Raw genomic sequence first — 14,318 nt, 5'->3', positions numbered from 1 at the left:
TTTTGAGTTGGGTTACCACAGCAGCAAATTGAAAACACAAACCAAGGCATGTAGGTTGTAATGGCAGGGCTGCCCCTGCTAGTGACACATTTTGGGTAATGCAATTTAGAACATTTTCCATATATATACAGTTTTAATTGATTTAGCTTTGGGGTTAGGGTTAGATAAAAAAAAAAAGTAAATAAAATTTCGCATGATGACCTAGAATCCGCTACATAACCTTGAAAAAATACCGGAAATAGCGCCATGAAACCATGGCGAGAGGCGCCGTTGTTCTTTCGTGGCAGGAGCCATCATGAGGTGGAAATAACTACGGTACGTCTCCTGTTTTGCGCTGGTTTCCTTCTGCTTCTCGCTATTTTCCTCAGTTATGCGCTCTTAACGGTGTTTCGCGTTGTACGGTATTCAGTAAGTAGTAAGACCCCAAAAATTAATGACATAAAGTCTCTTCAATATTGCATTCACACATATACCTGGTTCATTGATGAATAAAAATGAACTTATACGGTATGTCCAGAATGCCGAAACAAAATGCACCCTGTTGTATTTCCCACAACACAACACCTTCCTGCCTGTTGTCCGTGAAACGGGGAATACCCTAACCATCTGGTGGTGGCTCATGGCTGTGATCCCGATTGTTCGACCACAGAGGATGTTAACCCTCTATAGTTCGAAAATGACAGATCACCAAAAATATTAATTAATTAAAATATAAGTTCCCGATCTTCTAGATTCTAATTGGACATGAAGTGTACATATGGATCGTTTTGTTATTATTTTGTTGTCGTTGTGAAAAAATATCTTTCCTTATTACCTACTGAAGAAATTGCTTTGATATTTCCAGTGGTTAAAGATTGTACTTTTCGCTAGAAGGCTATCACTTTCATTTATTTCAAAAATTTCTGCTGGCTCTTTAGTATTTAGTTTTTGTGTGCAATGTTATAAAGACTGGTAGGAACTTCGTGACCATCAGAGAATACTTAATTTCTTTCTCAGCTGATCTAATTGTGATATCAATATTGCAAATTACAGCTGTGAAAAATTACATAAATAATGCCAGTAAGAATTTATCAGAAGATTGACCACAAGCATCAAAATGAAAATTTATATTTCCTTCTAGTACCTTATATACATAAAGCAATAACAATTTCACTAACACAGTATATTTTATCAAGTTCAGTGAATTAGTCAATATTAATATACTACAATAATAAAATCTCGAAGAATATTCAATAAAATCATATTTCCTTTATTACAGAACTTATTGTCTGTTAATCAGGAATTGAAATCAATAATCAATGATTATATTTCATGGCTCACTAGATGCAAAGAAATTCACGAAAATAAAATTTTCTCAAAATTATCATCATTTTCAGAATAGAAATATCAGAAGTTGAATAATTGTTCTCAACCTAGAAAGCCACAACAAGTCTGTTATGACGTTATACAGATGATGGTATGAAATGAGCCTCACCTCAAAAAGATACAAAATACTAATAATGCATTGGACAACAGTGATCAGCAGTGAGGTCATTACTAAGGCATGGTTGAATTAACACTACTCTTCCTAAACCCAAAAGTTTTGTATTTTCTTTTATTTGTAATAATAGATTTGCAAAAATTTGATATTGGATGGACAGAAACCAATTTGTGCAACAGGGGCATAAACTTAAATATTTCATTTACAAAATCACCATTTTTTGATCAGTTACCGTACTTAAAAAATAAAAAGCATGAATAATATTTAACACATTTAAAAGGCATATCTTCAAACTAGTTATATCAAAAAAGCATTGAAATTATAATATTTAAAAAATACAGTGTATGTATAAAATCAGAAAGGCCCCATCATAAACAATTCATGTGAGTTAACGAGAAAGATATGATTACAACCCATACCATACCAACCATAAAAAATAATATGGGGTAAGCGCCTGTAATCTGACATATCTCAAAAATGAATGAAATATTGGAAAATGATACATTTTCATGAATTAGAGAATAAATTGTTGATCATAATAAATGCAATGATATAAAAAAAATAATGATAAATCAACAGTACCAATGTGAAATTAATTTTCACTTGTCACTTAACCAAGCAATCGAATTATCAATATTGATAATGGCTATCTGTAAAGAGAAAATATTTAAGCTATATCTTAAAACATTCTGTAAATTCGTTCTTATTAAGCTAAATATATAGAAGAAAAATAATCAAACAAAACTTTTTGTCAAAGGAATTATTCATTCTATATATTACCACACACTAATGAATAATTTAATAGTTTCATTATTCTGCAAAAAGACAAGGATATTCAATTTGAGCGATAATTAAAAAGACTGATAATTAATTTCATTAAGAATATGAGAACTATATATGTCCAAGTATGAGAGTAATCGATGTTAGATAGATATTGCAATAGTTGCCAATGGAATTATATTTTTTCCTTGCATTGTTTCAATGATTTTCCATTCTTTTGTTTCTGGATCATATTCCTCTATATTTGCAGGATTTCCATTTCCACCAATGACATAAACTTTGACATCAATCACACAACTACTGCACCATTGCCTTGCATTTTTCATTGGTTTCAACATCGTCCAGGTTTTAGTTACAGATGAACGAAATTCAGCAGTATTCAGAACTGTACTCCCATTAACATTATAACCTCCCATAACATATATTCCTTCATCTGTAGCAGTTGCAGAAGCAGTATATCTTACTTCATTCAATGATCTATTATCCATTGACCAAGTTGATGTGACAGAATCATAAATCTCAACTTGGTTTGTTGCTCGACATTGCTGATTAGAATATCCTGCAATACAAAACACCTTTTCATCTGCAGATACCAAAGATTCATGGACCAGAATCAATGATTTGTTCGTTAGTCTGGTCCATCTATTATTTGATGGATCATATCTTTCCATAATGTTTGAGTAAATCTGATACTCAATACCATAAACAAAACCATTTAGTGCAACTACACATGCATACTGAAGATTTGGATTTGTCATTTGTTCCCACTTTGCATTTGATTCAGCATATTCAAGTCTATAAAACAATCCATTTTCACAAATTACAGAAATGTAAGATTCCATCACTACAGCAGAATATAATGTATTCTGTATAATTGCTTGATCTATGGTTTGCATTGGTGTCCATGTTTTATCATCAACATCATGACAATGCATTCTTTTGGAAGTCTGATCAAAAACAACCAGCTGTTGATTCTGAATTAAATTGAAATCTTTTGAACCGGCATTCCCATTGCTGTCCAAGATTGATAAAGTCATTGAACGAATTGACTGCATAGATTCATATAACAGTGGCTCATTTTCAACAAGAAATCTTCTATATGACAAAGTCATTTTTGTCAACTGGAATTTCATCACCAAACTAAGAAAACATTCCTTTCTTTCATCAATATCATGTTTGGTCCATGCTAACAAATCTTACATTTCCCTTCTTCCCTTGCTTTTGTTTCCTTCGATTCCATCAAAAATGAAATAAATTTTTCATCAAGATCCATAAACTCATCAGACTGGGCAATTTCTTCAAAACGTTGCAATGCAAACTGATTGCATTTTTCCTCAAGTTGTTTACAGTTGTACCTATTCGCAATATTTTTAGTTTGAAAAAACGATCTAGGATCAAGATCATCTTCCAGAAATATTGCGATACTATCACAAAGTCTTTGCAGCTGCATCATGTGAGCAACACCCATGAGTGTTTCACGTTTTTCTTTGGCAACATAAGCACTTCCAGTGTAAATGAAATCAACACATTTTTTAACACAAACTTCATCAAATTCCTTTATTTCAACGACACCAGATTTTGTTTCAACATTTTCATGAGATAACATTGCTTTAAAATAATCGGAACTTGCCGACACAATATTCTTATGAACAGGAAGTTCCTCAGATCCAGCTTTGATCATGAAATCACAATGACGTCCAGTTTTACGATATTCATTTAATTGTTGTAAAATTTCAACAGCATGTTCTTTAGAATCTGTATTGATTTTTTCTTCCATTTTTGAGATGACTTGGTTTGATTTTATAAAGAATTTTATGATACTACTACTATTATTGAAAAGACCTTAAACAATAGAAAAAAATAAATAATTTAAAGATACGGTAATTACCGTAATTAGACATAACAGTCAATCAAAAATAAACCTCAATATTCAAAAAAAAATGTTTCATCACCAAGCACAACTGCATGATCCAGACCATCTTAAATATACCAGAATTGCTTCAACTGAGCAAAACAGAAAAACTTAACATTTGTTTAACCAACTGTTGAATTGGCGACATAACAGATAAACGTTGCTGTACCACGAACATCAAATACACCTATCAGGTCCAAATGTCTGAAAATACAAATCTCTTGTGGAGTGTAAAATGCAAGTACCGGTATCATGTAATAATATTAGTTTAATTTGGTTTGTTCTCGAGATGTTTCGAAGCCTAAAAACCTGAACTGATACTCCAACATAGTTTTATTATCTAATTATTCATATATATTGCAGTATAATGCGCCTATCCAAATGCTAGCTTATGATAGTATATGTTTCATTCTAATTCTGTTATTTCATATTTGAGTACCGGTATCATACTCCATATTGGCATGTTAAACAACTAATGTTTAATGGAATTCATTTCATCATTATCCTGTCTAAACCTGTTCTCTATTATCATTTTTCTCCAGTCTTCCAATGTCCAGCCCACTACAGATTATCATAATTTCAATTAGGTTTAGTTGGATAACAGGCCCACCAACAAATCTCCCCGCGACTTCACTTCCCAGTCTGCCAGTAAAATTATATTTTTTACTCTTTCGCATTTATATCTGTTGAATTTATTACAGGTTGGAAAAAATCAACTTGACTATGACTTTTTTTTTTCTCGCCAAATAAATTCCAATGCCAAACTGAATTTTCATATTAAAGCTAAGATCTGAAGCCTGAGTCAACCCGTAATTCGGGGCTGGTCAAGCCTGAAATGTCAATCTTTACGTTTGGGTCAGGCTTCTCTATCGGTGACTCTTTTTAAATGACGCATTTCGACCGTGTTTTGGCCACGAAAGACCGTGGTTTGCAAAAAAACAGAAGTTGCTTCATCAACTCTTGCAATGACAATTCGATGAACTGAATAAAATGGGAACGTTCGGGTTTGCTTCGGGCCTGCAAATCCAGTTAATTAGTCGGGCTTGGGTCGGGTTTAATACCCACGGGCCTGGGTCGGGCCGGAATTTTCGGCCCAATCCTACCTCTAATTCGTATAAAGATTTTACTGTCGATTTAGTATAAGTTGCCCCAAATTAAACAGTTTAATTAAATCATTTCTTTCACTTGTTTTCCATAAATTTAAAATTTCTATCAGTTAACATTTGAAAATTGAATGCATAGTACTTCTACTTTTAACTATTTCATCATATTTTACTGAATTTCGATATTCCCAAATTTTTGATTTTTCGCATACTATTGTGATTCATTTGCTGAAATAGTATTTTGATTATATTCTATGCAACACCATTGCCAATCAACAGCCCATTGACATTCCAAAAATGAACGGTCTTACTACTTACTGGAGATAGGCCGGGATTCGGATCCGGACTCGGATTCGAGTCGAATCCAGGCATTTTTTGTCGATAATCAATTCTGTTTTTACTAATTTACGCATATGTTTGTACTTTTGCCTCTATAAATCCCACTACATACCTTAACTAGTTAAAATTCAATGTTAGATCTGTAACAATATCCTTCGTGTGCATTATGGACACTCCTAATAAAACGACGACAGATATCCAGATAATATAACGCAAGTTAAAAACTATTGATCGCTCATAACAATGATGTTGCGCCAGTCGCCTCCAAACTATCTATCCTTTTTGGTATACATGTGATACACAATAAATTATGTGTTATTGCAATATTTTTGGGTTTTTTGATTCGCGTAAATATGAAACATGCTCTGGATCAACCCAATGTGGAATCTCATCAATACCTCTTTAAAATCAAGTTTATTGCGTGCAATCCTTTCGCCAAAAAAGCAACGAAAAGCATGTAGAGTTTTAGAACGTTTACATGAACTACTAAATTGCAAGCAGATGTACCATATTGTATTGACGACTAGTGGCATTTCTCTACCATATGCGCACATGACATAGTAAATTTACGGCTAGAAATATCTGGAATTATGGGAAAGCATTGTAGTCGAAAGCTTTTTATTTTTCATATTGACATGTAAGAATTTCTGAATAGCCGCCCAGAATTGACGCAATGTGGGCTGGAAATCCAGTTCACAGCCAAGGCGCACATTGACCCACGTTTATGATTGTATTATGGCCGCCAAAAAAAAGAAAAATATATATTCAAAATGATTCAACAGCTATCTGCGGAACCATTAGGCAAAAAATATGAGCTACGACGTATGTTTGTGAGCGCACGATGCTGTAGCATGGTCAGAAACACGTTTTTCTGCTTTTCCATTGACATCAAGGACTCGGCAGATTCGAGTCCTTGACCTATTACTCGGATTCGTCAAATCTCTGTAATGCCGAACTCGTCCCATCCCTACTACTTATTGAACACATCGCGCAACAGAGGAAAACAGCGCAAAGCAGGATAAAAAATTTGCAATGAGTTGGGGCACATATTTTTTATTTTTTTTTGAGTTGGGGTAACACGGCAGCAAATTAAAAATACAAACCGAGGCATGTAGGCTGTAATGACAGGTCTGCTCCTGCTCGTGACACATTTTGAGTAACGCAATTTTGAACATTTTTCATATGGATACAGTTTTAATTGATTTAGCTTTAGGGTTAGAGTTAGATAAAAAAAAAAAGTACATTAAATTTCGCACGATGACCTAGAATCCGCTACATAACCTCGTAAAAATACCGGAAATAGCGCCATAAAACCATGACGAGAGGTGCCGTTGTTCTTTTGTGGCAGGAGCCGTCATGAGGCGGTTATAACTGGGTCTCCTGACTGGCGCTGGTTTCCTTCTGTTTCACGCTATTTTCCTCTGTTATGCGCTGTTTCCCTCTGTTTTGCGCTCTTTGCGGTGTTTCGCGTTGTACGGTATTAAGTTAGTAGTAAGACCCCAAAAATTAATGACATAAAGTCTCTTCAATATCGCATTCACACATATACCTAGTTCATTTTTTTTTTTTTTTCTTTTATAGATAAAATAATAATATAAATCATTACATACAGATGAGACAGTATAAATTCCATAATAAATATTGATCATTTGTATCCGTATTGTAGCATATCCGTTGTAACTCCCATTTGTTGTTATCATCTATTATATGTTCCATGATGTCATTTACCATTATTTTAATTAATGCATGAAAAATAAAATTTTAAGAATTAGTTCCACTTCATTACGATAAACACTTCTAGTCATATTTATATATATTTGCATAATAAATCAAGTTCTTCACAATAATTAGGTAAATTTCTCAGTCGTTCTATATTCCTCCTACACCTTATTGAATTTCTTATAGTATTGACTACATTATTCACTCTTGGCATTACATTTTCAAAAATCACTGCATTTCTTTGCAACCAAATTTTATATCTTGCAGTACATATCAATAAAATAATAGCATTTTTTTCTATATTGGTCAAATGTACATAATTATTGTCTTAAATCTAATAATATACATGTTTCATAATTTATTAAGTTGCCACTGTTAGTTATTTTCATGATAATAGAAAAAACATAATCATACAATTGTTTCACAAATGAGCAATTCCAGAATAAAGTGTTATAAATTCAGCTTCTTTGTCACAAAATACACATAGGTCATCCCCAGCAATATATCTAATTCTTGACATTGTTTTAAGCGGTAAAATATTCCACAATAATTTGTAGTTAAAAGTTTTTACATGATTAGCTAGAATTTTATTATGAATATTCAAACATGCTGTTCGAATATCCCCATTGTTTAGAAATACAATTCTTTCACATTTCAATGTATCAACAATTTTATCATATAAAGTTCTATGATGCCCCAGCCTAACATCATTTATAGTGATATTATGCACTCTTATGAACTCTAGAATACATTTATAATGCTTATTAGGTTGAATAAAATGATATACACTATTATTTACAGGTAAATTATAGTGAACACTTAGTTGTTGACCTATATTGAATATATATACCTAGTTCATTGATGAATGAAAATAAACTTATACCGGTATATCCAGAATGCCGAAACAAAATGCACGGTGTTGTATATCCCACAACACAGCACCTTCCTGAAACGGGGAATACCCTAACTATCTGGTGTTGGATTGAGCGGGATTGAGTAACTCTTGGATACCATCTAGTGTGATCACGATTGCTCGACAATGACAGATCACCAAAAATATTAATTAAAATATAATATCCCGATCTTCTAGATTCCAATTGGTCATGAAGTGTACATATGAATCGTTTTGTTAATATGTTGTTGTGAGAAAATATCTTTCCTCATTACCTACTGGAGGAATTGCTTTGAAATTTCCAGTGGTTAATCAATCAATCAATCGTTTATTTTGTCATCACAAAAAAACACGTTCAAACATAAAGTGACACAATGAATAAATTACAGTACTAATCATGTTTTTGCGTGACCGGAGTCGCGAGGGACCTGAGAAGGTCTTCAAGCAGCGACACCTACAGCGCTACAGGTTAGAATAAACATAATTAAATGAGGGATAAAATGAATAAATCCTAGGAATAAGTCACAACTGATACAATTACAGCGACATTCGAAATGTATGCGATTATGGCACAGTAAAACAGAAAATGTAACTTTCACGGAATAATTACCAACAACTAATAAAAACGCGAGAAAAGCAAGATAAAAGCACAGAAAAATATAGGAAGGGCAAGTTTGGCGGAATATGCAACTAAAAGCAATATAAGGCAAACAGTAAATCGAAAATATTTACAGCAAATGCAATTTAGGAGACACTTACGAAAAATTGATAGAGTCTTATGAGGAATACAAACAAACTATTACATCTATATAATGTACATAATAAAGAGGAAAAGATAAAACGGTCTGGTCATTGAAATTAATAGCGAACGTAGGTTAAGGGCAATAAGCTATCGCTCTCCACTCTGAACGATTTTTTAACGATTGTATTTTTCGCTAAAAGTCTATCACTTTCATTTATTTCAAATATTTCTGCTGGCTTTTTAGTATTTAGTTTTTGTGTGCGATGACACCATCAAAATTAAAAACTACTCCACTTTTTAAACTTTCTCACAATTCGATTATCTACTGTTGTTCTAGATATGAAAAAATTTAAGTTCAAGCCATTAATCTATTTTGAATCCAACTCGAGGACATTTGAAATACAGCTGTTTTAAGCAAATATCAAAATGAGTTTATTAAACCGCCAACTTCACAGCCTGATATCAATTCCACTTTATGCTAAACAATAATGACATGTGTTGTCTGCGTAAAACTTTATCAAAAATATGCATCAAATCATCTTCAACAATCTTTTGGAAAATTGTTGAGTGACGAATCAAGCATGTTATGAAGACAAGCAGGAACTCCGCGACCATGAGATAATATTTAATTTCTTTCCCAGCTGATCTAATTATGATATCAATATTGCAAATTACAACCCTGAAAAATTACATGAATAATGCCAGTAGGAATTTGTCAGAATATTAACTGAAAGCATCAAGATGAAAATTTATATTTCCTCCTATTACCTTTTATACATAACGTAATAACAATTTCACTATCACAGTATATTTTATCAAGTTCAGTGAATTAGTCAATATTAATATACTACAATAACAAATTTTTGAGGATATTCAATAAAATCATATTTCCTTTATTACAGAACTTATTGTCTGATAATCAGTAATTGAAATCAATAATTAATGATTATATTTCATAGCTCACTAGATGCAAAGAAATTCACGGAAATGAAATTTTCTCAAAATTATCATCATTTTCAGAATAGAAGTATCAGAAGTTGAATAATTGTTCTCAACCTAGAAGGCCACACCAAGTCTGTTATGACGTTATACAGATGATGGTATGCCACTAACCTAAATATTTCATTTACAAAAACACAATTTTTTTGGTCAGTTACTCAAAGAATAAAAAGCATGAATAATAATTAACGCATGCATATCTTCGAACTTTTATATCAAAAAAGCAGTGGAATGATAATAATTGAAAAATACAGTGATCTCGAAGGAATGAGCTTTTAATATAAATAACCTCCGCTGGATCATAAAGATGAAAAACTTGAATTCATGTATAGAACTAAAATCAGATAGGTCACATCATAAACAGTCAATGCAAGGTAATGAGAGAGATATGATAACAACCCATACCATACCAACCATAAAAAATAATATGGGGTAATCCCCTGTAATCTGATATACCACAAAATTGAATAAAATATTGAAAAATGATAAATTTTCAAGAATTAGAGATTAAATTGTTGAACATGATAAATGCAATGATAAAACAAACAAAAAAACAATAAAAAATCAACACCAACAATATGAAAGAAATTTTCACTATCACTTCCAAGTAAAATAGGTAATGATTAACTAACCGAGCAATCAAATTATCAGTATTGATATTGGCTATATTATGAAAAACAAATTATTGAAGCTGTATCTTTAAACATACTGTACATTCGTTCTTAAGATAAATGGATTGAAAAACAATATTCAATGTTGTCAAAGAAATTATTCATTCGATATATTACCACACACAGATAACTAATTCAATAATTTACCGGTACATCATTCTGCAGAGGAAATTAATTTGAGATCAAATTAGAAAGAATGATAAGTATTTTCATCAAGAATATGAGAACCATATTTGTTCAAGTATAAGAGCAATCAATGTTATATAGATAGTGCAACAGTTGCTCGTGGAAAATTATCTTTTCCTTGTATTGTTTCAATGATTCTCCATTCTTCTGTTTCAGGATCATATTCCTCTATATTTGCAGGATTTCCATTTCCACCAATGACATAAACCTTCTTATCAATCACACAACTACTGAAAAATTGTCTTGCATTTTTCATTGGTTTCAACATCATCCAGGTATTAGTTACAGATGAACGAAATTCAACAGTAGTGAGAGTTGAACCTCTATTATTATCATAACCTCCCACAACATATATTCCTTCCTCTGTAGCAGTTGCAGAAGCTTGATATCTTGCTTCATTCAATGATCCATTATCCATTGACCAAGTTGATGTGACAGGATCATAAATCTCAACTTGGTTTGTTGCTCGACCTATCTGATTAGAATATCCTGCAATACAAAACACCTTTCCATCAGCAGCCACCAAAGATTCAAAAGCTAGAATCAATGATTTGTTTGTTAGTCTGGTCCATCTATTATTTGATGGATCATATCTTTCCAAAACATTTGAGTAATTCTGATATTCAATACCATGAACAAAACCATCAAGTGCAACTACGCATGCCCACTGAAGATTTGTATTTGTCATTTGTTCCCACTTTGCATTTGATTCAGCATATTCAAGTCTATAAAACGATCCATTTCTACAAATCACATAAATGTAAGATTCAATCACTACAGCAGAATGTAATGTATTCTGTATAATTGCTTGATCTATGGTTTGCATTGGTGTCCATGTTTTAGCATCAATATCATGACAATGCATTCTTTGAGAAGTTTGATCAAAAACAACAAGCTGTTCATTCTCTGTTAAATCGAAATCTTTTGAACTGATATTCTCAGGATGGCTGTCCAGTATTGATAAAGTCAGTGAACGAAGAGACTGCATAGATTCAAATATCAATGGTTCATTTTCAACGAGAAATCTTCTATATGACAGAGTCATTTTCGTCAACTGAAATTTCATCACCAAACTAAGAAAACATTCTTTTCTTTCATCAATATCATGTTTGGTCCATGCTAACAACATCTTACATTTCCCTCCTTCCTTTGCTTTTGTTTTCTTTGATTCGATCAGGAATGAAATAAATTTTTCATCAAGATCCATAAACTCATCAGACTGGGCAATTTCTTTGAAACGTTGCAATGCAAATTGATTGCATTTTTCCTCAAGTTGTTTACAGTTGTACCTATTCGCAATTTTTTTAGTTTGAAAAAACGATCTAGGATCGAGATCATCTTCCAGAAAAATTGCGATACTATCACAAAGTCTTTGCAGCTGCATCATGTGAGCGACACCCATGAGTGTTTCACGTTTTTCTTTGGCAACATAAGCATCCCCAGTGTAAATGAAATCAACACATTTTTTAACACAAACTTCAACTTCAAATTCCTTTATTTCAACGACACCAGATTTTGTTTCCACATTTTCATGAGATAACATTGCTTTGACACAATATTCTTATGAACAGGAAGTTCCTCAGATCCAGCTTTGATCATGAAATCACAATGACGCCCAGTTTTACGATATTCATTTAATTGTTGTAAAATTTCAACAGCATGTTCTTTAGAATCTGTATTGATTTTTTCTTCCATTTTTGAGATGCTTTGGTTTGATTTTATAAAGGATTTTATGATACTACTACTATAATTGAAAAGACCTGAAACAATAGAAAAAAATAATTAATTTAAAGATACAGTAATTAATTAGACATTAAAGTCAATCAAAACTAAACCTCAATATTACAAAAAAAAGTTTTCATCACCAAGTACAACTGCATGATCCAGATCATCTTAAATATACCAGAATTGCATGTACTGAGCAAAACAGAAAAACTTGAAATTTGTTCAACCAACTGTTGATGAGGCGTTTCGGCCGTGTTTTTTTTGGCCATGAGAGATCGTGGTTTGCAAAAAAACAGAAGTTGCCTCATCAACTCTTGCAATGACAATTCGATGAACTAAATAAAATAGAAACTTTCGAGTTTGCTTTGGGCCTGCAAATCCAGTTAATTAGTCGTGCTTGGGACGGGTTTAATACCCACGGGCCTGGGTCGGGTCGGAATTTTTGGCCCAATTTTACCTCTAATTCGTATAGAGATTTTAGTGTCAAATTAGTATAAGTTGCCCCAAATTAAACAGTTTTATAATTTCAAACACATTTCCCACATGTTCAAATATTATATGTGACAAATGAGTCAATCCATATTATCATAGAGACATCATCGAATTCGTGCACACATTTTATAGATATTTACCCCTAATTAATCGAATTAGTTAATTTTTTGCATAGAAATTAGAAAATTAGACAGAAAACATCCAAAGTGGGTGTTTTGGCATTTTTTATTCACTATATATCACTTGACTCAATATTCTCAAATATTTCCCACAAACACAACACCTTCTTTTATTTTTCACACCAAATAAATTCCAATGCCAAACGGAACACTTTCATAATTTCAAACAACACATTAGTGTGCAACAAGACTATTTTTTGAATTACTCAGGATAGTTATCATCACTCTCGCTACAGCATCCTCGCATTATATGCATACGGATCCACCGACGCAAAAGCATAGAAAACGGAAAAGTAGTTGATCTTGTAGAAACCCAATCGATAGCACAAGTTAACATTCCGTTAACATACAGCGCGAAACATCGGGAAATAGCGCGAACAGAGGAAAACAGCCGCAAAACAGAGGGAAACAGCGCAAAGCAGAAAAAAATTTTCAATGAGTTGGGGCACATATTTTTTTTTCTTTCTTGAGATGGGGTACCACGGCAGCAAATTAAAAACACAAACCAAGGCATGTAGGTTGTAATGGCAGGGCTGCCCCTTCTAGTGACACATTTTGGGTAATGCAATTTAGGATAGGATTTACATATTTATCCCGGGGGAGAGGAAAACCGATAAGACGGCTCAATCATATGGCGCCACACCGCCGACTTTAGGGTGATAAAAAAAAAAGTAAATAAAATTTTGCATGATGATCTAGAATCCGGCACATATTTTTGTAAATATACCGGAAATAGCGCCATAAAACCATGGCGAGAGGCTCCGTGGTTCTTTCGTGGCAGGAGCCGTCATGAGGTGGTATTAACTGCGTCTCCTGTTATGCGCTGTTTCCCTCTGTTTTGCGCTCTTTCGCGCTGTATTCAGTAAGTAGTAAGACCCCAAAAATAAATGACATAAAGTCTCTTCAATATTGCATTCACACATATACCTAGTTCATTGATGAATAAAAATAAACTTATACCGGTATGTCCAGAATGCCGCAACAAAATGCACCGTGTTGTATTTCCCACAACACAACACCTTCCTGCCTGTTATCCGTGGAACGGGGAATACCCTAACCATCTGGTGGTGGCTCATGGCTGTGATCCCATGTGTGATCC

At 33.1% G+C, this 14,318-nt stretch overlaps 1 protein-coding gene across 1 annotated transcript; it reads right to left on the bottom strand.

Annotated features, from left to right (window-relative positions):
* Positions 1 to 7,151: 7,151 nt before the first annotated feature.
* Positions 7,152 to 12,366, bottom strand: LOC120342701 (kelch-like protein 25). The gene has a single exon (XM_078113818.1). The coding sequence runs from the start codon at positions 12,364 to 12,366 to the stop codon at positions 10,897 to 10,899; it is 1,470 nt and encodes a 489-aa protein (XP_077969944.1). The 3' UTR covers positions 7,152 to 10,896.
* Positions 12,367 to 14,318: the final 1,952 nt, after the last annotated feature.

The sequence above is a fragment of the Styela clava genome, chromosome 1 (assembly GCF_964204865.1).
Source record: "Styela clava chromosome 1, kaStyClav1.hap1.2, whole genome shotgun sequence".
Lineage (NCBI taxonomy): Eukaryota > Metazoa > Chordata > Ascidiacea > Stolidobranchia > Styelidae > Styela > Styela clava.
This window is presented reverse-complemented; position numbering and strand designations above follow the sequence as displayed.

Bases quoted from the DNA above. Each gene is read 5' to 3' on its own strand.
- LOC120342701 (XM_078113818.1), bottom strand. From the start codon at position 12,366: ATGTTATCTCATGAAAATGTGGAAACAAAATCTGGTGTCGTTGAAATA.